Source organism: Peromyscus leucopus, chromosome 1, assembly GCF_004664715.2.
Source record: "Peromyscus leucopus breed LL Stock chromosome 1, UCI_PerLeu_2.1, whole genome shotgun sequence".
NCBI lineage: Eukaryota > Metazoa > Chordata > Mammalia > Rodentia > Cricetidae > Peromyscus > Peromyscus leucopus.
The window spans coordinates 40,442,291-40,468,940 of record NC_051063.1 but is presented as its reverse complement, the minus strand read 5'-3'; the positions used below and the strand labels follow the sequence as shown (position 1 = coordinate 40,468,940).

The window sequence follows — 26,650 nt, the reverse complement described above, 5'->3', positions numbered from 1 at the left end:
CCCTAGAGTGTTCCAGGGAGCAAGCGCTACAGGAGCGGTTGTGGGCTTTGTTGAGGTGAAGTCCAGCCACTGTGGAGCTGCCAAGCCCTCGAGGCTAGGAAGACCTCAAGGGCCCCCACCAGCCCCTCCGAGAGAGCCGTGTGCTCTGTTTCCCATGTGTGCCTTTGGGGTCACATCTACGTTTTCCCATAGCCCTGGAATCCTGAAAAGAGCTTGGTGGGAAGGCTGAGCAGCAGGCATCTCCCTGGGCATCCCTAAGGACCTTTGCACAGGCTCCATGTCTGCCGAGGTCCATGCCTGTCCTTGTGAAGCCCTCCGGTGGACCTGCAACTGACCGTCTATAGGATGGCTTGGGACCCAGGGAGAACATGCTACACCCTCCCCCACTGGAAGAAGTGGTTTTCTGGAGGGGCCCTTAGGAGGATCGCTCTGAATCCTGTTGTGCTGTGCTCCCTGGAGGTCGCCATGGTACCCAGCACACAGCAGTAGGGGCTGCTGCAGTAGAGGCTAGGACTAGGTATCAGTGAGGAGGAAAGCAGGGATGAGGAGGGACTGAGTGGGAAGCTTGCTTGGGAGCTCCCGAGCCTGGCCTCAGAGCTGCGTGCTGCTCCTGGCTCCCGGCTGTGACACCCACCCCCTGACTCCTTCACTGACCTTGTTGGACAGCCTACCTCAGCCTCTGGGTGGCTATGGGGGTTAGGAGAGAGCTGCTACACCAACCCCTTGCTATGGGAGGGCCATCTGCTCATTCTCCCGTGGATTATCAGGGTGCTGTCTGCAGCCCTGGGCTGGGCCCATAGCATTTCCCTCTGGTGGAGGCAACTGTCTTGCCAGGTTGCTGGACGGAACTGATGGATCACAGGCCATATTTGAAAAGCTGCCCCAAAGCAAAAGGTGGGTGACGGCCACAGGAGGCCGCACAGCTCTTCACTGGGCTCTCCTTTACCACAGGCCTTTCTCAGCATCAGCTGAGGAGGGCTCTGCTTGGAGCCTGCCTGTAGATTCCATCCCAGCCCTGCCCAGGAGCGCTGCCAACTCTGCCTGAGAACCTGCCCAGCCAGATTCTGACTAGGGCCCTGGAGAAGTTCCACAGGTTTCAGGCCAACCCTCTGCTCTCCTGCCTGCTCCATTTTCCAGTGGGGCACGGTAAACCCTGGCCTAGGCAGCGGCTAAGGGACAGCGCCAGGTCTGGGAATGCAAGGCCTGAGGTCCAGGGAGGCGAGGCCTGGGCTCCACATTTTGCCTTTGTTCAGCCGGGTTATTTTTAAAAGCCTGTGGTTCAAGCAGGAAGCTATCGGGCAAGTTTTCCTAGGCAAGGTTGCTTTTGAAGAGAAAAGTGACAGTCCTTCTTTGGGGAAGATCAGAGCAGCCCTGCCCTGCCCCATGTCTGAGAACAGGGCCTTGACCATGTGTCCAGCCTCTCGGATGCCAAGCCTGGCCACCGAAGCCTTTTAAGTGTGCGTGGTGGGCAGAGTTCATGGCCAGCCACGTGGGGCAGGGGGCAGAACCATGGACATTGTTTCTGGCCAGTGAAGCTGGCTGCATCTGCAAAGGACCCTGTGCTTGGGGACACTGGGGACATCTTGCTCTCCCAGTTAAAGTTCTAAACAGCACAGAGGCTTGTTTTGTCCTGTTCAGTGCAGGATTCCAGAGAAGAGTTCAGGCCCTGGTCCCTGACAGTGCAAGGCAGTCCGACCACCTGCCTCTTTCTTTGGACAGGTGGTTTTCCGCTCTGTTTGGCTGGGGAGACAGAGATACAATCCACCTCCGATTGACACAGGTGACGTGGGTCTCGGGCCATCCATTTTATAGGTGAGCCGAGGATAAGCAGAGACCGGGCCCCACTCTTGGAGCTGGCCATAGACCCCATGGCCAATGTCTAGACAAGAGCACGTTCAGACAGATGGAAAATGGTCTCTATAGGGAGCTGAGATGTCCCTTCAAGGGACGGGGTTGAGGGAAGCCTGGGGTGGCTAGAGGCTGGTCAGGGCTCCTGCGGTCTGATCACAGACCGTGCAGGGATGACGGCACTCCTGCCCTGGTGAGTGACGGCTGGCCAGGAGGACGGCGGGTGGGTAGGCTGGGGGAGGTGGACAGCCTGTCCCAGTTTGGGAGGCAGGGGCTGGAAGCCCTGCAGTTTCCAAACCGCAGAAGCCTCTTCTTTCCAAACACTTTCCCCTCCGTCAGCAGTCTCTCCGCTCCCCTCCTGGCCCCTCCAACTCCTCCGCTAGAGAGGCCTCTGATTCCAGAGGCCTGGCCAGCCGAGGGATGGGGAGCAGAGGCCCCGGGAAGCACTGACGTTTCTGATCTAGTCACTTGATGACCCACCCGCCGGGCAGCTCCCTGCAAGCCTGGGGAGTGTGTCATGATGAACATGGGGCTGTGGCTCGTCTCTGCTCCTGCATAGGTGACTGCAGACGTATGATTACTTGGGGATTTACATCTACAGGTATTGTTTTGTCTGAATATGCCATGTCTTCATGGTATGAGGGGTTATGTATATGTGCTATTTATGGGCTTTGCCGCAGTTATAGGCTGATGTGACAGGGAGCCATTAGCTGTATGCACAATCCATTTGTGACTATGTAAACCAGCCACACGCAGCAGGGCCTCTGTGTGGGGGCACTCTTGGAATCACCATCTATGAGTGGCTGCGTATACGAGGCTATGGATGCACAGCTGGGGTGGCGGCTGGCTATGACACTGTACTAGCCACACCTGCAGCCTTCAGGCCCCTGTGTGGGCCTGTCTCTGGTCTCTGTGCATCTGTGTGGTCATGCAGGCAAAGGCACGCCTGGGACTCGGCGAGTGATGGTATGCAGAGCAGGCTAAACCTCCGTCTTCCTTGTGTGAGTCTGGGCCCACACGCTCTCTGTCTCTGCCGCTAGAGCTGGAGGCCCTGGTCCACCCGAGCCTCCTGGCCGAGTTGCCCCCTTCCTCCTGGCTTTGGGGTGGCTTTTGCCTTAAGTGTGGCCTGTTGCTGCTTCCCAACTCAGGCCGCCTACATCAGCCCCCAGGGTCCATGTTAAGAAGCCCTGCCTCAGGACAAGCTGGGTTCTTTATGGCCAACACTGAGTCAGCCATTGGCTATGGCCACCCTGAAGTCCACACATTCTGTAGCCCGAGTCTTGGGGAAGGCACTGAAATACGTTGTCAATTGGGAACAAGCTTTGAGGGTGAGGGTGTGGAGTCATGGGGTATCCCCATTTTCCAGAGAGGCCTGTGTTCACTGGACACCTACCTCAGCTTCCAGCTCTATTGTTTCCACAAGAAGTACATCCTCTGCTCTACTCTCTGTGGGACAGCAGAGATTGACCACCCACCAGCATGAAGGTCTGCAGATGTTTAGGGGTGCATCCAGAGGCTATCCCTCACCCCTTCTACGAATCCCGGGATGGTGGGAAGGGTCTGGGCCAAACAGCCCTGAATCAGCAGATGTCAGCTCCCTAGTCAGCCCAGGGCCTTCTCGGAGCCCTTGACTGAGCCCCTCCTGAGATCCTTGAGGTCAGTGCTCCTGCGGAGGGATGGCCCCTCATCAGTGTTGGCTGGGGAAAGCTTTGGCGACACAATGGGTTTCTGTGCCCTTCTAGGGTCAAGCAGAGCTACTACAGAAGGGCTGTAGGGCAGTAGAGCAGCTGATGGGAGAGCGTGGCTGCGGGAGTCTTTCTCAGTGGAAGCCAGTGGTAAGGGGCATGAGGGGAAGCCCTGGTGGGAACAGGAGCTGTGATCTCTTTAATAAGTGGTACCAGGGACAGGGATGGCCTTCCTTTGCGACCTCCGACCTCCGACCTCCCTCATGCCTTTCTCCCTTCCAAGGAACATATAAACTCCCCATCAGTCCCACAACCCCAACGCCCAGGGCACTAGCAAGCCAGAGCCACCCCTGTGCCACTCCAGTCAAATCCCAAGCAAGGCCCTGTCCCCAGTCTGAGCTGGAGTGAAGGAGAAAACGTCTAGCCAGATCCGGGTAAGTCAGGAGACCGCAGGCAGAGAGCGGAGCAGGCAGAGGAGAGGGGGTTAGTGAAAAACAAGCGTCTGCAGGGAGGAGAGGCAGGCGCCCGTGGTCACCTCGGCTCTGTTGCCTGTTGACCATCCCGCCCAGGGTCCACCGGCGATCCAGCCGCCGCAGGTGGGCTTTGCGTCTCTTGGACACTGACGTGAGAGATGGTGATGGTGCCCACGGCCCACACGAACCAAACCGGTGGAGAGAATGGAGATGGGGATGAGAGGGGATGGTGGAGGGGGGGAGAGAGGGGGATGTGTCCACACTGCCGGGTTACTGTCTCCTAGACCGAACCCGATGGAACCAAGGGGCACACCCTAGCTGGATGAGCAATGATCTGACGGGCGGCCCTGTCAGCATGTAGAGACATAGTCAGCCAAACCCCTCAGTCTCTATCCCCAAATCTAGGAGCAGACTAAAGGGTTTAGGGTCCTGCTCCCTTAGAGATGGGGAGACCCTCAACTACAGCCCCTGGAGATGGAGGGATCACTGCTCTGTGAGTTCTGGACAGTGTTGCTGTCCACTCACTAAGCATGACCGTCAGCTTGTCACCACGGCCAGGTACCAGGTGAGGGAAGAAGGGTGCCCATGGGAAGTGGGGCACCTCTTCCTTCCTGGGCCAGAGCCCTCTCCACTCTGTGCTGATTTATATCTTTGCTTTCTTACTTATCCCCACTAGGTGGGGTCTGCGGAGGGTGATGACTGTGCCTTGCATCCGTGTGTCCCCAGGGCCTTACACAATACCAGGTACTGGCCCAGGAAAGGTTTGCTGAATGAAACACATGGGCGGATGTGACAGGCAAGGCTCTGTTCCATTATGCTATCCTTTTGTTCCTGATGACAAAGACCACAGCTCCTCAGTGTCTCATTGCTCAAGACTCTTTGCTTGAATCAGGCCCCCCACCCCACCCCACTGCAGATGAGCACTGAGCTCCCATGCACCCTCAGGCCTGGGCCTGGCTCCCCACGCTTTGCCTTCTCATGTGACTCCTAAGGGAATGTACACTGGAGCAGGGCCCCAGGGTGCCAGCTTGCCTCACCTCCTCGCACCAAAAGAAGCTACCAGACTGCCTAGTTCTAGAGAGAGTGGCTGATGGTAGAGAGAATAAAAGTAACATTGTCCACACACACCTGGGCCCAAATCCAGGAAAACCTTCTGGAAATATCTCCTTGCCCTAGGAGGAGAGTGGCCCATGAAACCTCTCATTTCCTCTTCTTTTTTTAAGAGTTTTATTTTATTTTTTATTTTATGTGTATGCATGTATGTCTGCCAATGGCAGAGAAGAGCATTGGATCCCCTGAAACTGGAATTTGAGATGGTTGTGAGCTGCACTGTGGGTCTTGGGAATTGAACCCAGGTCCTCTAGAAGAGCATTCAATATTCCTAACCACCGAGGCATCTGTCTAACCCTGCAACCTACTTTTTACAGAGGCCTAGGCAATAGGCTAAGCATGTGGGCTCCAACCCAGACACACCCCAGTTCTTGCACTGCCCGATGAAGTCTACATAGATCTGGGTCACAAAGGTCCTCCTAGAAGCATGCAGAGCAGTAGCATTCTTGGTGCACACATGCATATACACACATGTGAACCCAGAAGTTACCCTGGCTGCCCCCTAATTCTTCCACAACCTGTCTTGTAACTTCAACTGTCACCCTGGCACAACTCAGAGACATCTGAGCGAATCTCAATTAGGGGCTTGCTTCTATCAGACTGGACAGTAGCCATCATGGGGGCATTTTCTTGACTGTTGGTTGATGGAGGAGGGCCTGGCCCACCGTGGGCGATATCATCCCTACGCTCGGTGGGGGTGTGTGTGCCCTGGGCTGTTTAAGAACGCTAGCTGATGGGCTGGAGAGATGGCTCAGTGGTTAAGAGCACTGGCTGTTCTTCCAGAGGTCCTGAGTTCAATTCCCAGCACCCACATGGTGGCTCCCAACCATCTGTAATGAGATCTGGTGCCCTCTTCTGGCCTGCAGGCAAAACACTGTATACATAAAAAAAAAATAAAAAATAAAAAAAAATAAAAAAAAAGAATGCTAGCTGAGCGGAAGCTGGGGATTGAACCAGTAAGCAGTGTTCCTCTGTGCTTCTGCTTGGCTTACCCTTGATGATGGACTATAACCTGGAAGGGAAATAAACCCTTTGCTCCCCAGCTTGTTATTGGTGGAGGTGTCTAACACAGTAACAGAACACCTGTTACCACTTGCTCCGTGCTAAGTGCCCATGCTCTTCTAAACCTGTCTGGTTCTGTCTGGGGCCTCCACTGCTACCCAGTTCCTCTGCCCTCTTCCTGCTGTAGGTTATCTGTCATGTACTCTCCTTGGCAAGCCCTGAGTGGCCTTCCCTCCTCACAAGCAGATGCTTCAGAGGGGCCATGACACAATAGGAAGTCCACTTGCACCCAAACCTGATGAGGAAAAACGCGTGACTAAATGTCTTTGTGATTAGAAAGATGACATGTATGTCTTCTCTCAGGGTAGGTAATAAGGGTTTGCTCCTGGCCTGGCAGCGGGGCCTTTTGAGAGGTTTTATCTTTTTATTCTTTTAAAACAGGGTCTCATGTAGCTCAGGCTAGTCTTGAAGTCTTGACCCTCGGCCTCCACCTCTCAAGTGTTGGGATTCCAGGCATGCAATGCCACACCCAGAGAGCTGCTGTTATTGAGAGGCCCAGCAGGCCTTGAAGAGTAGGTAGGGAGCAAGGTCTGCAGACAGACCAGATGGAACCCAGCTCAGAGGTACAAAAGAACCAGACTAGAGTCAGATTCAAGGATTCAGGACGGGAACAGCTCTGTCTGAGCATCCCAGCTCTTCCCAAGGGGACCCAGGCTCTAGAGTCCTGTTAGAAGGATGTGTTTGAAGTCCTTCCTCTAATCACAGGGCTGAAATAAGGCATGGACACAAGAAGGGTGGGGCCCCAACCACCAACAGAGTAACTAACATCTTGGGGAGGGATGAATAAGGATCTGGCCCTTTATGAGCTGCTTATTTTGGCTTGGGCTGCAGGGAGGAGGGGAAACAGGCCCGAGCTGTGGGTGGCAGGTCTACATCTCTCTGGCCTTCAGACAGGGCCATCTGGACCAGTCCTACTGACTGACCGTTAGGGAAAGGGTTTCTGCTGCCAGGCCACAGGAGATTTGGAAGGCATTAGGAGCAGGGGGTTGGGACATGGGAGGCTCGGACTTGTTGGAGTATTGCCGGCTTAGAGGGCAGAGGCAGTCTCTCTGAAATGCAAGGAGAAATACCCAGAAGATTCTCATGGAGCTGGAGCCAGCAGAGAGAGGAGTGATGTGTGGGAGCTTGAGCACCCCAGTCTCTGGGAAGCTGAGAGGTGGCTCACAGGCCAGCCTGGTCTGTACCACTGGGCAACTGTCAGTTACAGAGCGGGAAAGACGACACTCAGCAGGAATCGTGTCCACATGACTGCCTGGGGTCTGTGCCACAGAAGCCTAGTGGGGAGCTGGAGTAGAGGCAGGTCTCTGTGGAGTTCTGGAGAGAAACTCGGGAGTTTCTGGGGGAGAGCTTTCTGGTAGTTCCTAGCCCTAAGCCTGTTCTCTAGCCCAAAGCTGTCCAAGTCTGAAGTCCACAACCCAGGAGAATTTTCCCTGTTCTGAGCCCTACATGGGGCTGGCAAACACAGGTCCGGGTGTGGGTTGGCCTCGAGGAATGAACCCCAACAGAAGGGGCGTGGGCAAAATCCAACCCACTGGAGGAGTTCCGGAGGCTGAGGCAGAAGAGCTGGGGAGCTGCCTCCAGGAGGGGCTGGCACCTGGAAAACCCTTGAGACCAGCCTTATTCCCATCCTAAGAGCCCACAGGCCCTCACCTTCTCCAGTCTTGGAGGTGTTGATTTCTGAGTCATCTCGTGTGCCGTTCTGGGCCTCCAAGTAGGTGGCAGGGACCCAACCCTGCTCTTCAGACGTGCTCACAAACCACCAGCCTGCAGAGGGGACAAGAGAGAACAGGCCGTGAATGCTTGCAGGATGGTGGTGGCAGGTTGGAGCCAGGACGTGGAGGGCAGGAGTAGCCAGAGGGCAAGGCGTGCCCAGAGGCAAGGCACTGAGTCACCTGGGCACCTGGGCAATGCCTTGAGCGACCACAGCAGAAAAGACAAATATCTCCCTGGGAAGAGGGTCGGGGAGACGTCCACCCACTGTCATGCACATTTGATGAAAACATTAAAAAGCAGAGCGGACAACGGTATGCCCCCAATGCAGAATGCACTGTTCAGGAAACATGAAGTGGGTTCTGTCCAGGCACCGGCCTCCTCGGCTTCCTTCCCATGAGTCTCACTGGTACACTGGAGCTGGGCGGACTCTGGTTCGGAAAGGCATGACTACCTCACAGAGAGTGACAGTCAGCTGCTTCTTTTTTCCTAACACGGGCCGCAGTGCCTCCACTTCAGCTACTCACAGCTGCCCTCGAAGCGTGTTGACATTGAAATCACAGTAAGTGGGCACTGCATCCTCACGTGACCTCTGACAATCGGTCCACGTGACAAAGGCTCATTCATATCTCTCGTTCATTCATGTTGTTAGTTCACTCACTTGTTCATCCATTCAAAAATCAGCTGCAGAATAAAGTATCTGAAGCCCTGGTCTTGGGTCTCCCGCTGTCTTCAGCCCTTACTAGGGGACCTTGCCCCCATCTCCCCTCCCTCCTCTCCTGTCCTCCACGTAATCTGGCACCAAGGATCCTTTCTTTTCAAGTCAGACCCTCTGGGTCCAGTTTAGAGCCTCTGGGGTTTGGGCAGCAGCAAGTGGAGCCAGAGAAGACACAATGGGTCTTCTGGGCTTGGCCTGGGAAGGTGGAGGAGAATGCTCCATGGGTGATACGAAAATGAAGAGGAAAAACCAAGAGCTGGGCAGGCTTGAGAATGTAGGCCACTTCCTAGGTCTTAAGTTAGGCCCTCACTGTCCCTTACAAGCCTGGGTTTCCAAATAGTCCGTGAGGAGCCATCTCTACCCTCCTAGGAGGTTTCATAGTCCTCTGCTTGATGCTCTGCAGAGCCCATTGAGGCCATGGCCCGTTTGCTTCAGAGGTCTTAGTTGGGTCACTGACTATATGGGGTTCCGGGATCTGTTTCCTCTGCCACTGACAGGGTTGGCCCAATTCTCTAGCTCAAATCCCATGGCTCAGGGCCCTTGCTGGTTACCTGGCATAGGCCACAGTGTTCATTTCTTCCAGAGGTGAAAGAGGGCAGCAGGAGGTCCCTTCCCTATGGCACAGAAAAACTATACAGCCTTGACTAGAACCTGAGAATCTATGCTGTGCTGTGACAGCGAGACCAGGCCACACAGGCAACCTCCACGGGGACTGCTCATCTAAACCTTCTTGCAGGCCCAAAGGCCTCCTGCATCAGGCCCATCCCTTGGGCCAGAGGAGGGCAGCTGGGTGTGATCTACAAGATGACAGGTCTCTGGGTTAAGGCAGAGGTGAGACTTAGGAGAGAATAGAGAATAGTTGAGGCTACTGAGCAATTCCACACAGGGAGGTGTTGGTACCCACTTGTGGGGACCAGGGAGACACAGGCAGGCCAGAGGTTAATAATGCTCCTCCCATACCCACTAGCACTCCTTGCCTCTGGGGCTGGAGGTGGCTGCCAGGGCACCAGACAACTGGACTCATCAGCTTCTGAGGAGAGAGACTGATTGGTTCCAGGTGACTCATATCCCGGGATGGACAGGAAGTGCTTTCCGCACTGTGGAGGATTGTGATTGGGAGAGGGATGCTCACTTTGAGGCCACGCTCAGGCTGGTGGTGCTTCTCATCTGCGGGGCCCTCACTCATCCTTTGTCTTACCCTGGATGCTCTGACATTTGGGTAGTGAGGCCGAAGCTTATGCTATCAGTGGCCGGAGAAGACTGATGGTCAGCACTCACGGATATGAGGAGAGGTCTGCCACTGACCACCTCTCTTGAACCAGGAAGGCCCCTAAGCATCACGAGCTGGTCGAGAAATGCCAGCCCCCGTCTTCATTTGGATGTTTGAAGTTTTCCTGTCTACTCTTTGCAGAGATGGCTAGCAGGTGTTAAAGGACCCTGGCTGCCCACTCATGGGGAGGAGCAGGGAGGTAGTCACAGGGGCGGCAAGCTCACTAGCTGCTTCTTGGCCTTAGATTTAAAAGGGGAACCTTCCTCCCTCTGCTGAATTCAGGTGGGTGAAATACTACGCAGGTTTGAGTATCAATCCTGCTTACCAGGTGGACCCCCAAGAACTCAGGGGATAGTTAACCACAGTACCCAACTTGGGGTCACTCTTCAAGAGGCTCTTGGAAGCCAAAGCTCACACCTACATTTGCAGCTCCGGGTTCTAATGCTGAGAGTACACTGGTGGCCCACAACTCACCCTCACAGACCCTTCTCCTGCTGCCCTCGGGAGCCCGTTCATCTATGCTAAGTCGGCGTCCAGCAGGCCACAGAAGATCTGCAAAGCCCGGTCCTCATGGGAACCCTTCTTCTAGGAGTGCATTTCTCCAGGACAGATCTGGACTGGAGCCAGGGGTTTTATTGTCATTCGACAAAAGATATGCTTGGAGGAAACAGTTGAGAAACAGGCGTCTAGGTAAGGCTTTGTCAAGATCCTTTCATGACCGACCTTTTCTATGCCAAAGTGTCCCCACTGCCAACGCCATCCTCAAAAGCAACTTCTCATGGCCCCAGGAAGGCAGATGACTATCTTCCAACCCTTCTAAGTCACCCTGGGCAGGAGCTAAGGGTGCATATAGGTAGAGGGCTTGTGGGGGTGGCCGAGGATAATGTTTCTTCTCAATGTGAGGCCTAGAACCCCGACTTCCTTAGGGGGGTTTCTTATCAGTCCCATCCAATCAGTCTGTGGCTCCCTGAGTCTACCAGATTCTTGTTCCTACCCTCTCCTTCCTGTGTGGACCTTTCTCCTGTCTCAAGGGGCTATGACCCAAGGAGCCAGTGTTCTTCTCCCTTGGAGGCTTTCTGTCCTCTCCCCTAATTTTCCTCATGGGCTTTTGCCTTGTACATGTTGCTGCCTCCCTTCCTGTGGAAGCAGAGATGGAGGAGGAGGAGGCTCCTGGGGGCAGGGGCAGGCCTGCTTCTCCGGCCTACCTGCACAGGCTTTGGTGCTGGGTATGTATGGAGGCTGGCTTGGATGAGCATCACTAGGTTCTTCCTATGTACCTTACACTGTCTCCAGGTGCCCTCTCTAAAATGTGACATGCCAGAAACTTCTGAGGCGTCTGGCTGCACCCAAGCACATCTACTTCCCCAGACATCAACTTCGGACTTCATTCTCTCGTGGAGGTCCAGGATCTGGGGCTGAGACTGACATCATCCTTCGAGCCTCGTGGCCAGCACTGCCCAGGAACACTAGGCTCCTGCTCCAGCCCCAACACTTGTAGGACTGGGCTGGGTAGCTTCCAGGCCCCACTGGTGCCAGGTGAGCTGATGGTTCTAGAAAGAAGCCTAACACTGGATCAGCTGTGGGCACCTCCAACAAACCACGATGGGCAGGCTGAAACCCTGCCTAGGTGGGCATGGGCAGAGGTGTCCACCTGCTCCCACCCATGGCTGCTGGCAGGCCTCTCCTAGATGCCATTGACTCAGACATCAATGAGGCTCCTGACCAAAGTCACCACTGTTCCACTGAGGTGCAAACGGGACCCAAACCTCTGAGTACGGCTAACTGGTACGAGCTAGAGCACCTGTAGGGTTTCCAGGTCCAAGGGCAATGCATGTACCTTTCCTGCTAGCGTCTGTGTGAATGGATGGAGGTGTACGGGGGAGGGGTGAATTATGCACGTACACCCATCTATGTGTGGGTGGACACATGCACATATGGGAACAGAGCTGGGCCTGCATCTGCATGTATTACACAATTAGAGCCAGGCACACAGTAAGAATGCTCAACTCCTGACACAGGCCACTTTACTTACTCTTCAGGACACTGAGAAATAATGCTATTGTCATTAAGTTTCCCACTTTAGAGATGAGGAAGGGCTTAAAACCTAGAGAGCTCCGATCTTGGCACTACAGAGGAAGAGTGTTGTTTCACGCATGAGGGCACAGGCGGCTCCTTGACACCCTGGGCCCTGAACACTGGCACTGACGTTATCCTGTCTCAACATCTGCTGGCTGTGCAACCCTGGGCAGCTACTAAGCCTTTCTGAGCCCCTGTCTCCCTTCTGACTAATATTAGAGTGACTAACGGGCCCGTCTCCCAAGGTTGAAGAGGAGAACCAGAGCAGACGCCAGGGGCTGGACTGAGCTAGTTCCAGTGTGGTCAGGGCTGTTAATCGCTAAGCGTCCCTGCCCTATGCTTGGCTGGGGTAGTGTGCTTTCCACACAAGCGGAATAGCCATTCCACCTAGAAGGGGTGGGTGAGGGACTCCCACGCTCTGCTGGTGAGTGGAGAACTGCAGAGGAACTTGTTTCAGAGAGGCCTGAGAGAGCACCTTGTGGGCCTGTGATATGCAACAACAGAAGCCTGGTCTTCCCGCAGAGCCCCGGCTGGGGAGTCACGGGAACAAAGTCCTGCAGCTGCTTCTGCTCCTCCTCCTTCCCCGGGAATCAAAGGCCCACAGGAGCACCCAGGTCAATCCAGGGCAGCCCTGCCTGGTAGGCCTCAAGAACTGCCCCTCTATCTTGGTTCAAGTGCCAGGGAGGGAGGGAGGGAGAGGGGGAGGGAGGGGGAGAGAGAGAGGGAGGGGGAGGGAGGAGGGAGGGAGAGAGAAAGAGGTCCAGCCCCAGGAAGGAACAGCTCAGGCCTCATCAGATGCCCCATCTCAGGTCACAGGTACTTTTCGGTGGCCAGCTGTTAACCAAGAGTCTATCTGTCTGGCCAGTTTCTGGGAATGCACTTTAACTGGGTCTTCCCCATGTTGGCACGTGGGGGCGGGGTTAGAGAAAGAGAGAGAGAAAAGACCAGAGGGAAAGAGAGAGGCACAGGAAGAGGAACTGTGGGAGAGCAGCTGGGCCTGAGCCTGGCTGGGGGGTGGCAGGAAGCGATGGGCACTCCCAGGCCACTGCTGTCCCCAGGGTGACCAGGCTACAATGGCCCCCTTAAGTAGGGAGGATAATGAGCTCATTAGAGCCAGAGTGAGGCCAGCTGTATACAATTAGGATGTTAATAAAGTCCTGTGAGGTCACTGCTCAGCCTGGACAAAGCAGATGGCGGGGGAGGGTAGACCCTAGTCCGTCCTTTCTCCCCTTCTGAGATCCTCCCAATCCTTCCAGATGTTGAGATGTGTCCTCCTCGAGGCCCCGACTCTCCCCACTCTTCTGGTTCTGCTCACTCTGGGACCGGGCCCAGTGTGAATCCTGGTTTCATCACTTCCTAACTGGGCCACCGGACCTCTCAGAGCCTCGTTGGCATACCAGGGTAATAATAACTACGTATGGGGGTGTTTCCCTCGGTCGGGGACACAGTGCTGTCAATCACCTGGGATGTTTATTGAGTTCCTGGGGAGCACCAGGCACTGTTCTGGGACAGGAAAACCACCCCCTAAGAACACTCCTTCCCCATCGCCCCAGGCAGGGCACACAGCTGGAGGGCCAGCAGGAGAGGCCCTAGTCCTGGTGTCAGCCTCTTGGCCCAAACCCAGGATTCTCAGAGAGGCTGCAACTCCGATTGGGGATTTCAGAGACCTAGCAACCTTTAGCTGAGCTCCGGGCCTCACTTTTATACCCAGCTCAGTGTCCCAGCTCTTTCCCACAGGCGCTAACACTACTCACCTCCCCCAGACCTCCTAAGGCTCCCTCCCATCCCCAGGTGACAAAGGCTGTGTCATGAAGCCAGGCACTGAAGAAACCGCGGACATTTCTGGTCTTGATGGTTTGGATTTGGGGGTCCAGGAGCCCATCCTATTAGAATTCTCCAGTCATGCCCCAACCTGCTACCAGAGATGCCTCGGTTCTGCCCCAGCCTCCTCCTCTTTGGAAGTGTGACGCCAGGCACGCCCACGTGTTTTCCTTGGAGAGGTGGGAGAGTTGAGATTATGGAGGGAGGAGGAGGGAAGGACCATCCAGGCACACGTCACCGTCACCAGCACTCACCACCTGGCCACAGCTGGGCCCTAAGGCCCTGGCCTCGGCTTCATTTCCTTCCTGTTAGATATTATGATTATATATACTGTATTATTACAGCGGATCCAGGGCCTCTCTCTAGAGGGACAGAGGAACAGGAAACGCAGCCCACTCATACATGCTGTGCCTTTAAGAACAGCGAAAGGCCAGCCTCCCTGGGCCAGGCCTCCCCTGGTCAGAAGGCTCTGTCACTCCATCCTCTTGCCAAGACACACTCCAGTTCTCAGCATGTGCCCTCCACTGTCCAAAGAAAACAGGAGAGGCTTTGGAGCCGGTCAAAGGCTCCCCAGTCCGTCCTGTGTCCGCCCACACAGCCGCTGCCCTTCTGACCCACTCACCTAGTCCTGTCCTCGGCACTCACCCTATTTTGTTGTCTAGGGCTCGTTCCCTTCCCCCATAGGGGACCTTGAGGCCACAGGGGCCCAGAATCTTCCCAGGGTGCCTGGATTCCAGGACCATGAGCACAGACTGCCTACATCACCAGTTGGAAGGCTCCGTGGAGTCCATGGCAAGCAGACAGGAGCTGGGCGGCTGCCACCTCTCCTAGCTTGGGCTGCCCACCTCACCAGATGAACCCAGAGTGAGGCTGGGGTCTGTCAAGCCCCCAGGGCTCTGGTGGAGCTGGCCAAGTCAGTGTTATGGGTGAGGTACTGAGGAGGTGGTTCATCTATCAAGCATTTGCAAGCGGAGAGGGGTATGCGGCAGAAGAGCAGGTCGGAACGGGCTTAATCAAGGGCTCTGGATCTATATACTGCCTGGGATCAAATCCCAGCCCTGATACTTCCTAATAAAATGCAGCAATTTCTTCATTTGTAAAGCAGCCCTTACAGTGTATGCATAAGGACTAGATACACCTAAGTATTTTAATAATATAATAATAATATCTAATTATAAATTAGATAAAGGATTCAAAATAATACCTGATTTCTAACAACTTGCCAAGAGCTAGCCTCCCGTTTTTTTTTTTTTAAAGTACAAACCACAGGGAAGGATGAAGACCTCAGGGCTGGGGGCAGGATCTTAGATGACTGTGTGTGTGTGTGTGTGTGTGTGTGTGTGTGTGTGTGTGTGTGGTGTGCACGCGCGTGCCTGAGTCTTGGTGACACTGTCATTTGGCTTTGATCTGTGAAGGTCACCATCAAAAACACGTGGATCTGATAAACTGGGCATGGTGGTGCACGCCTGTAACCCTAGCACTAGCAGGCAGAGGCAGGAAAATCACAAGTTCAAGGTCATCCTTTGCTGCATAGTGGGTTTGAGACCAGCCTGGGCTGCATGAGACCCTGGGGAGGAAGAAAGGAAGGGAGAGAGGAGGGGAAAAATATGTAGATCTGGCAATATTTAGGAACAGGCGGAGGTGGAGGTGGGCATCGGAGTAGAAGATGGCACTAGGCTTAGGCAGGAGCTGCAGGGCAGCAGGGTGCCAGAGGCCCAGCCACCTCATGCCCTCCTAGTGGCTGTCACAAAAGAAAGCGAAGACACCCAGGGATCAGATCCGGAGTGAGGGGAGAATTCACACAGGGGACTGGAGGGGTCCAGCAGCTGAGGCCTGCAGGCGAGTGAGGAGCAGCCTGTGGGGGCAGCCTGTGGGGGAAGGGCAGCCTGTGGGGGAAGGGCAGCCTGTGGGGGAAGGGCAGCCTGTGGGAGCATGAGCAAGGGCAGAGTGGAGGGGGCAGGGCTCATCCTGGTAACACTCGGGATGAGGGGAGAAGAGAAGGGAGCTGGAGACAGACAGACAGACAGACGACAGACACTGTTTCCCGCCCACCTCTCTATCTCCCCCAAACAGGAAGTAGCTCAGAAGGATCTATGATCCTGTGAGGTAATGTTTAATAAATCGGTAAAGGATATGAACAGTAGGACAGAAGTGCCTGTAGGAAGGAGACATTTGAAATGATGGAGGAGCCGAAACCACAAAAAGACAGGTGTGGGCTGCTTAGGCTCAGGGCTGGATGGTTACATTCCCAGCAGCAGAACGCTTTTAAAAAAAATGACGAGGGTATCAAAACGGATATGTCTCCTACAATTCCCAACAAGAAGAGAAGTCTTTCTTTCCGGGCAGAGGACAGGGACCTATGACCCTTCTGCCCACTCCCAGGAGTGGGTCCTGGACTGAGCATGCTCCCTGGCTACTGGGGGGCAAGTGGACCCACGGAAGGAGGCAGCACTGTTGGGCACCTGCCAACGCTGTCGGGGCTGGCTTCGGGAAAGGTCCTGGGAACACTTGGCAGAGGTTTGCCCAACGCCCTCAGGAGTCTCAAGACGCTGAAATAGCAGCAAGGCCGGGGACATAAAATGTTGAAGGCCCCAGCTTCCACGGATGGAGGGAAACGCCAGGGCAGAAAGTGGTGGACGTCAATGACCATCATGGAATCAGCAACACGGATTCCCCAGGGGGTGCTCACGAGGCACAGGATGGACTTCTGTAGACTAACCAAACTATGCTGGACATAGCAGAAGGTGGCAGGGGTTCTGACAGCCAAGCAACCTGCAAACCTGGTTGGTCGGGACGTGCCAAAGCCCAGACTTCCGGGCCCTTGAGTCTGTGTGATTCCCCCGGCCTCTGGGGCTGCAGGAGCCCAGCTGCTGGCTGGCACGTCTTCAGAGGGACAACAGGAGCCTGTCCTGTGGATGTTTTAATTATCACAGGGTGAAGACATACACGCTGTGATGGTGGTACCATCTAATTTAGAAGAAGCTGTGCCAGGACCAGGAGCCTGGGGTGGAGTTGGGAGGGGGTGGGGGCGGGGGTGGGGGCAGGGGCGGGGGCGGGGAGGGTCTAAACAGATGGTAATGACGGGTCAGAATCTAACAAGATGCTAAATATCAAATGGAGAGATGAAAGTCACAGCTTAATACAGGGACCACTTGCTCTCTGGACCTGATGGAGGATGGAGGATGCTAGCTTGGGATGTGGCTCAGTGGTTGAGAGTATACACTGCTCTTGCAGAAGATCTGAGTTCCTAGCACCCACGTGGGGTAGCTCAGAACTGTCTATAACTTCAGCTCCAGATCTGATGGTTCCCGCCTCTGTGGGTACCTGCACACAAGTGTGCATACCCATACACAGCCCCACACTCACATAATTAAAGATAGTAAAAATAAATATTCTGTTATACCTAGGACTGAGGGTATAGCCATATTGGTAGGATGCTTGCCTAGCATCCATGAAGCTCTAGGCTCAATCCCCAGCATATACCAGGCCTAGAGGAACACACCTGGGATCCCAGCACCTGGAGGCAGAGAAGTTCAAGCTCATCCTCAGCTACAAAGGGAGTTTGAGGCCACTCTAGGATCTGTGAGACCCCATCTCAAAAGGATAAAAACACGACAAAATCTTAGGTGGAAACTGGGACTATCCAGGGCAAAGGAAGGTGCTGGCCACAAGTGGGACTGGTAAAGGGAGGGAAGGCCTGTCTCCCTCCGAAAGCCCAGGTTGCCTCAGGAATGAGCGGTGTGCACAGCGCACAGCAACGCAGGCTGGCACCCGGGTCTGACTGGATGCACTCTCACCCAGCTCACCTTCAAACGTCTCCAGCCGTCCACTCCTTTACGGACACGGGCTGCTTTCCCACCTTGCCCTGGGTTCTGGGGCTCCAACTCTGGTTTCCAGGCTTAGGAGCCAAGCACCTTTACGTGCTGAGGAGGCGCCTCTCACCAGCCCTGATGTTTCTGTATCCCTCCCCGCAAACTACCTCCCAGATGAAACCAGCATTCACTGACTCTTCTCCACGCCACTGATATCGTCAAGCAACCCAGTTGTAGTGGGTAGCCATTCCAGCTTTCAGTCATCTATGATAATCATATTTGTAGCCATGTTAGTTAAGTCTTCTAGGTATACATAGATATATTTCAGATAGATAGGTAATCTTCAAACACTTCATAGACCTGGAGAATATGGCATTTAAATAACTTAGAATTCTGTTGACGTGAGACACAATTGCTCCTGGCTGCACCAATTGATCCCGAGAGAATGTTGGGCTTCTAAGACATTTCCATTTGGAAGTTTGTCTTTTTGGCACAAAATGGCCTACTGGGCAAAGAACTGCCCTTGCCTTGACGGCTGACAGTACAAATATAATGTTGTCCTTTCTGGACAAGCGGGACACAAGGAAAGCGACCACTGTACTCTGCCAAGACAGGGTAAGATGGTCTCTCAGAATTCCTGCTTCTGAAAATGATCTGTCAGATACTCTAGGCCTGTAGCCAATTTGAATGCACCAACAATGCTGAGAAACATTAGGTGACTGTCCAGGCTGCCAGCTGTCTTGGTCTACTTTTGCAAGATTCCCGAAAGTTGCTTGCATCCATCTACCATTTCTCAGGTACCATTATGTTCCTTCTCAGGTCTTTGATGTGGTTGAAAACTAGATAGTTGTAATTTCCTCAGTTATGATAAAAGATAAGTTAGATATAAAACCTTAAACTCACAAATATAAAATAGATAGGACATCTTCTTTAATATTGTAACTGTAATTCTTGCTTGATAATTGTTTTGTTATATATAATTTTACTATGTTAAAATTAAAACCTTCCTTTTTAAAAAAAAGAAGAAAAGGGGAAGTGCTGTGGATATTACTCTATATAAATAAAACACTGATGGCCAGTGACCAGGCAGGAAGTAGGTGGGACAAGGAGAGAGGAGAATTCTGGGAAGCGGAAGGCTGAGGGAGAGACATTGCAGCCACCGCCAGGACAAGCAGCATGTAGAGACTCTGGTAAGCCACCAGCCACGTGGCAAGGTATAGATTTATAAAAATGGGTTAATTTAAGATAAAAGAACAGTTAGCAAGAAGCCTGCCACGGCCATACAGTTTATAAGTGATATAAGCGTCTGAGTGATTATTTTATAGTGGATTGTGGGACTGCGGGGCTTGGGGAACCTGGAGAGAAGCCCTCCAGCAACACCCAGTTGCAAACAGTCAAAGGTGTGGCTTTTGTCCCATCAGCCCCACCTCCACGTTACAGCTCCTCTGTGACAGGATGAGGAAGGGGCACCCAGACCAAAGAGGCTTTCTAGTACAAGATCTACAGCCAAGAGTTTTGCCAGGTAATGGGGATTTAGGGTCAGCATTTTTCAAACCTCAGGTATCTCCATACCACACCACACCTTTGCCATATCCCACAACTATGCATTCTGCAGCTTGCATAATACAAAGACATGTGCCACCTAGCTGTGGGGACAGATTCTGAAAAAATGTATTAAGACTTCACTGTTGTATGCGCAGTGTAGAATGTACTCAAAATATACACACAGATGGTCTAGCTCAGTTACCTGAAGGGCTCTTGTGATATAGTCAGGAGACGCCATAAATGTAAAGTGTGTGAGACCACTAAGAGTATAACATAGAAGACTGTGTTAGAGAAAGTTTTTTCTTAATAGGAGTACATACTAAAACAATGTTTAAAACTACACTACAGTAACTATATGTTAGGAACATCGTCATTCATCATTGTTACGTGCTATATACTGGGCATAACTGTGTTATAATATCTTTATATGATAGACATTGAAGCTTAATTGTTGAGCCAGGCATGATGGCAAATGCTTTTAATCCCTGTACCAGCAGGGCTGAGGCAGGCAGATCTCTGTGAGTTCAAGGCCAGTTAGGGCTTCATAGTGAGACCCTGTTCTAAATAAATAATAAAATTAGCCGGGCGGTGGTGGTGCACACCTTTAATCCCAGCATTCGGGAGGCAGAGGCAGGCAGATCTCTGAGTTCGAGGCCAGTTGGGGCTTCATAGTGAGACCCTGTTCTAAATAAATAATAAAATTGTTGGCTTTTTGTTTCTTTAAGACAGAGTCTCAGCATGTGGCTCAGGCTGTCCTTGAATCTGTGACCCACGGGGCTCTGCCTCCTGAATGTGGCGATCACAGCAGCCCAGGCTTATTTACATCAGCAAACACGAGTTACGTTTTCCACTACGATTTAGGATAACTCTGGCATCAATAGGAGATGGGAATTCTTCAATTCTGTCCTAACCTTATGGGGTCACCACAGTACACATGATTCATCACTAACTGAGCATTCGGGACCGTGTGGTTGTATTTAAAGTAATTCATCCTTGTATTTCCAACTTCAAGATGAAACCTACCTCTACTATGAATAAACAACCGGGGTCACCAGCCCCAACGGGGGAAACGGAGGCTGAAAGTGAACGTGAGCTCTGCTCCAACAGAGGAGGTTGGCTGTATCCTGTTCACTCAGTGACTGGGGAGATCTGGAGAAGAGTGAGTCACTGTGGAACATCAAACCACAGAACAGAAAGGGGCCAACCATGCCCCCTGTGTGAAACAGAAGCGTCGTGTATAACTTCCCTGTACTGCCAAGACCACGGCAAGGACCATGCCGAGGGTGGATGATGGTTTCAGGGAACACACCTCATACTGATTAGAGCTGATACCTGCTTGTCAATGTAGCTGGAGGAAGAGGCTGACAGTTGAGGCACTTGTGAGCAGGGAAGGGAATCGGAAATCACATGACCTGCCAGGAGCGTGAGGAGAGGAGGGAAAAAAAGAAAATAAAATGCCTAGCACCATGATTGGCTTTGTTTCAGCAGCGTGGAGCTGAGGCTGTGGGACTACATGGTGGCTGTTAATTTTAGGAGGTTGGTGGGCATTGAACCCAAGATTTCACTAAGTAAGCTACTACTGATCTAATCCCCAGACGGTCTGGTGATTTCAGTTTTTGTTTCTTCGTTTTTTTGTTGTTTTTTTTTTTAAGATTTTTCTGAGTGTGTGTCTGTGTGGGTGTGTGTCTTGTGCATGCAGGTGCCTTTGGAGGCCTGAAGAGGGTGTCAGATACCCTGGAACTGGGGTTACAAGTGGTTGTGAGCCATCTGATATATGGGCTGGGAATGGAACTTGGGCTCAGGTCCTCTGGAAGAACAGTGAGCGCTCTCTCCAGCACCTAAGGAGGACACGTGGATGCATGTGTATATGAATCCCCTCTTCTCTTTTGCTAAAAACCGAAGTTTCCTGGCCTTAGAATTGCGTAGGTTTCTACTGAGAGCCGTAACCGCCCTCCCAGCTGAGGCCAGCCCCTCTTCAATTGGGCAAAAATAAACGGGGGCAATTGCGACTTTAAAGACTGTCTCCATAAACAAAACAAACCCACTCTACAATTTGTTGAGGGCATTCCTCCCTCCAAACCCTCCTGATTTAATTTCTGGGGAATTTTAAATAGAGGGCTTGCAACAATTCTGCACCACCTGACGTCAACAGCTTTCTGACAGCGTGGATTCCTCTGCGTGGTGTGGGGAGCAGCCACCACCAATGCCCATGCTTTTCCAGGCTCCTTTCCCAGTTGGAAATTGGGAGCCACGGGTGTCACCTGAGTATGCTGTGGGCCAGGGGGGTGCCCGGGAGAAGTGTCCCACTCGGGGTCCTTTGAACTCCCCAGTTCCCCAAGCCCATCAAGATACCCGAGCAACACCTGTGCTAGTGTTTGCTTAAGCTGGCAACTTAAGAAAATGTAAATATGCTTTTCAGAGAGATGTTTTCCTGTGCCATCCACTGAATGGAAAACCACCACCCCAAATAGGAGATAACTGGAAAAATCCACACAGCCATGCCTGAAGTTCAGCAAGATACTTGATTAGGTCAGAGTTTTCTCTTAAACAAAGGTGATCAACCAAGGTACTGACACTCCAGGAGCCCCAGTGAACTTTCTCCTAGACCTAATATGGAGCAAAAGGAACGTGAGGGGGTCAAGAGCTATTCAGCAGACATCCAGCACACGGTGTACAATCTACTCCCCGGAAAACACTGATGGCCTACAAACTACTTTCTTTTGAAAAGTGGGAACAGACTACCTGCCCTCCTTCCCAAGGGATGCTCTAAGGTAATAGGTGGGAAACTTGCTTTGGAAAGTTCCTAGGTTGCTGGAGGATAGAGGCAAATTCAGGAATCCAATAGACTCCTCTGTCCCCCACCCCAGATGTTATATACTGCCAGGCACTCAAAGGTTGCCTACCCCTGCCTGTCAGAGAAAAAGGACAGGAAGTAACTGCCACTTGGCGATTTTCTTTCTCTATAACCACACGGGACTAAAATACCTTCTTGCCAGGTGGTGGTGGTGGTGGTGGTGGTGGTGGTGGTGGTGGTGGTGCACGCCTTTAATCCCAGCACTCGGGAGGCAGAGTCAGGCGGATCTCTGTGAGTTTGAGGCCAGCCTGGTCTACAAAGTCAGTTCCAGGACAGGCACCAAAACTACACAGAGAAACCCCATCTCAAAAAAAACAAAACACAAAAATAAATAAAATCAATCAATCAATCAATCAATCAAACAGACAGAAAATACTTTGTCGGTTTTACACACAGGAGACTGGAGCAGACAGCTAGCTGCACACTGGTCCCAGGCTTGCTGGTCCCAGGCTGGCTACTCAGTATCGTGGGAGCTGAGCACTTGACTCGAATTTCATGGGCCCTTGTGAGGAAATGCTTTCTTTCTTGTTCTTTTTGACCCTGTGGGACTCAGAGTCCCCATTTGTGCTGGTTTCCCTGGTTGTCACTGTGTTTGGACCCTGTTTTTCAAGCCACCCCCTCTGTGAAGTTCCTTGACCCCCCCATCAGCTGGCACCCCAGTTTCCTCTCTCCAGCTGCCCTGGCACTCTGACCTGAGGTTTGAGTTGACCATATCCCTAGCCAGAGCAAGAGATCTCTGAGGACAGCACCTTGCTGCTCAGCTGGGCATCGTTGGGTGCCCCCGGCCTGGCATCTTGAGGGCGCCCCCGGCCTGGCTTGGGTGCTCTGGGCTGACTAAGCAGTTGCTGAGGACACAGGCCATGAGAGATCAGCACAGGCTTCTCCCGTCTCTGATCTCTGCAGCCAGCCCACCCTCTCTGCACATGCTCAGGATCTCTCACGCTTGGCTCCTGGGGTCTATGTAAGCTGAGGCTGGGCTGGTTCTCCTCAGCCCCCATCACTCCAGCCCAGAGCCTCTGTCTGGGTAGAAGGGAGTGCAGCTATTCCTTGGCCATTCTCTTCCAGTTTCCCAGTGCTGGAAAGTAACAGACAGCATCCCCTCTCACCGGGGGATCTGCCACAGGGAACTGAGGAACAGACTGTTATTGTTGGCTGTCTAATTGGCCTGAGGCCATGCAGGAGGCAGGCACTCCCGTCACGAGAGCTGAAGCCCCTGCAACCTGCTGGCGACCCCAACGGGAACATTTCTACTTGGGCCTCTCCCCTCGCAGGAACCGAAGAGCAAAGTTCAGAGAGGCCTGGAGGCCGCTCACCAGGGACAAGGCTATAGCTCCTGGAGGAATGCTAGGGGATGCTCACCTGAGGAAGCCGTGCAGTCTGGCCACAGCCTCCATCGGGACCACGTGCACCTCCTCACATACCAGGAGACACAAAGAAGCCCCCTCTAACAGGTACAACTTGGAGCTCTGGAGTGGGTGGCCCCAGAGACCTGCTCCCCTTACCCCCTGAGAACAGAGGGGAGACAGCTGCACCCCAAACAGCTTCCTTTGCCATGGTGTCCTACTCGGTGCCTGAACAACCACTGAGGCGTTACCAGGACTCTGCAGAGCCTATGTGAGACCTTAGCATGTAGCATGAATTCTGTGGCTGTGGCTGTCTACAGCAGAGGTCATATTAGCACCCTGTGCAGGACTGTGGGATAAAAATCACAGGATAGGGTATTCTGTTCCATGCTTGGCATGGAGAAGGTAATTCTAAGGCCACTGGCCTGCCTTATGCACAGGTTTCTCATACTCAGTCTCCGGAAAGCACCAATGAATTTAACCTGTTCTCTAAATCTCTTGTCCTGAGATGGCTACCCTGGAGCTTTGGAGGGGGTTGTGATAGTCCAGTGGGGGCTCTCTGAACTTCCTGCTCCACTCACTTCCATACTCCAGGGGTAGGTACCCACTCATTTCCTTGGTTCCCGAGAATGTGTCTAAGGCAGAGAAAGATCACCTCAAACCAGACAGTCTCCTAGTCCACGCCCAGCTCACTACAGACTCTCCACAATGACTGGCCAGGCAGTGGTGATAAACACACACACACAGGATTAACAATGAGAAAGGCAGGTCTTCCAATACCAACACTAGAAGGGAGGGGCCTGCAGAAGGTCCCCTCAGCTGAGTGATGATGGGTAACTCAGTTTCCTCTTTAATTCTTCCAGGAAGGTCTTTCTAACACACCTCTGTTCCTGGCACACACAGAGGGAGATAAATGTCCATTAGTGAATGAATTAATGGTAGTGTCACAAGGCTTGCTTTGCTTGTCTGCTTGGCTCTGGATTTCTCCATTCTGAATAAGGCTGCTCAATACCTTCTCTTCAGGCAGCGATGGGGGAGGAGGCTGGGGAGGTAACTGACCTAGACTGTCCTCCATATTCTAATCTCTCAGCTGCCAAATCATCCTTCCAATTCTGGACTCCTGGAGGGGCAACTCCATTCTAGAAATATTCTTTAGTGAGCAAGCCTGGCTAGAGTCTAACGGCAGAAAGTGGGGAGCAGAGCTGGGCTATGTGGGGGTCAGAGATGGGTTGTGAGCACCCCTTTCCTCTAGATGTGTTTTGGCAATGACAGGCCCAAGACACTCCCATCTGAACACCTAGCCCTCGGCCACTGCAGGCTACAATTTGATTTCACAGAAAAAAAGCAATATTGGTAACACCATGTCATCAGCTTAGCCTGTCCCTTACATTGGAACGCACTGTCTCTTTCTCTTCCTCCTGCCTTGGCCTCTGGATCAGAACCTGCCCTGTTGGCTTAGATCTCATCCAGTTTCCTGCCTGGGGACCACATCTACAAGGTAAGGTGGTGGGCTATCCTCATGGGGTTTCAGAGGTGGGGACACTGAGGCAGACTGGCCTGAGGTCTAAAATGTTCCCGGTTGCTGTGTCCATGCCAAGAGGCTTTGACCCCACTGTAAGAGGAGGCCTCTCCAGATCCAAGGAGGTAAGTTTGCTTTTGCTTGTGCAGTGAGGCCTGGATGCAAAAGCAGGTCCCCTGGATGCTAATTCTCCTTCCACAAAGCCCAGAGGACAGCTACACCCCCCCTCTCTTCTCCAGTGACAGCTGGTTATAATCCCACTCCGCTAGCAACAAGGTCCACATTGCTCCCAAGTTCTGCTCTGAGTGCCTGGGTAGCATGCCACACAAAGCCATGGCTCTGTTACCCTGATGCCCAGGAGTGCCACAGTCCATCTGAGGCTTGCCTGGGAAGTATCAGTTGAGTAGGGGGAAAGGATGAGAAACAGCTCCTACCCCTAGGGCTAGGCTAGACCCCAACATCCCAGTGTGCTAAGCCATACTCTTTGAGACAGCCATCTGACCCCCTACCACCACCACCACCACACACTGTGAGAGTGTACGGCACACGTGCAGAAAACGCCAGGACCCTCGGACGGTGAGGAAGCCCCAGGCAGACTATGGGAAAGCGGGATTCCCCAGTTCACCTCAACGAGGGATGGGGACAGCAAATGGCTCAGGGCTATCCCCAGCCCCAACACCAATGGAGCTCAGTGGAGCACTCCAAGCTGGGCCTATGAGACCTCTCCTTGGCTTGAATTCTGGCCTCTTTAAGGCCCAGAGCTATGGCTTCCACAGATCTTGTTTAACTTGAGAGGGTGGGGGAGGGGCCAAGGAAAACTGCATTCTTCCCCATCAAAGCCAAGAGTCTAAAGTAATACTTCTGGTTGTAAGTGATCGCAGTCTGTTTGTGATTATGGCCCTGGCTTTCTGGCAGGGCAGCCCTGGAACCCCACAGTCTTGCTGACGGGAGGGACACTCTCCCTCACTTGGGTAATCTTGTCCTCATCTGACATGACCAAAGACATTCATCAGCCCCTCTGCTTCCAACAGTTCTCCATGGCAACTCTTCAAAAACATTATATAAAGAGGGGGGAAAAGCTACCCCGAAACCCTATCATGCAATTCTGTTCCAGGCACGTCCTAGAAAATCCAAGCAGCACCAGCTGCCCCAGTGGCTGATGTGGTCCACAGGAGGGAGGGGGCACCCGACCATGCTCACCCTGCTCACCCTCCGGCCACTGTCCTCCTTTCATCCAGGAGAACAATGCACACACACATGGGAGCCCCTTGACGGCCACAGTAAGAAGTGGCTCCGGGAGGCTCAGCTGTTCGCTCTCCGGAAATTTAATCTGCAAAGCATTTGGCCTTGCAAAGCCAGTTCCAGAGGTGTCCAGGAGCCCGGGATCCCTGGGATCCCTGTTACAAACACAGGGACGCTCACAGCCATTGACCCATTTGGCAGCTGGGGAGAGCTAGCCAGCCGGGGGCCGGTCAACATGGCCACTTCCTCCTCCCCTGCGCCTTCTGTGTGGAGACAGACAGTATGTTTACACAGGCCTTGGGGTGGGGAGGCATGGCAACTCTACAGCTCTCCATACCACAGGGACAGAGAAGCTGCTTCTGGCTCAGTCGATAAGCGTACAATGGTCAGGGAATTGGGGAGCAACTGTGGCCACTGCTGTCCCCGCTCTGCCCTTCAGACAAGGGCAGCTGGTGTTCTAAGGGACAAAGTGGCTTGAAGTCACCCCTTAACTGATAGCTGAGCTTAGAGTCCAAACTGACCGAGATTGTCTTATGCAAAGCCTGGCATTCCTTCCAGAATG

At 53.1% G+C, this 26,650-nt stretch overlaps 1 protein-coding gene across 1 annotated transcript in view; it reads right to left on the bottom strand.

Moving 5' to 3' along the window:
- Nucleotides 1-26,650, bottom strand: part of Sh3pxd2a (SH3 and PX domains 2A) — a 212,473-nt gene that overhangs the window by 19,091 nt on the left and 166,732 nt on the right. The window contains 2 exon segments of the mRNA XM_028874661.2: nt 4,069-4,152; nt 7,829-7,942. Of these exon segments, the coding sequence (XP_028730494.1) occupies nt 4,069-4,152; nt 7,829-7,942 (198 nt within the window).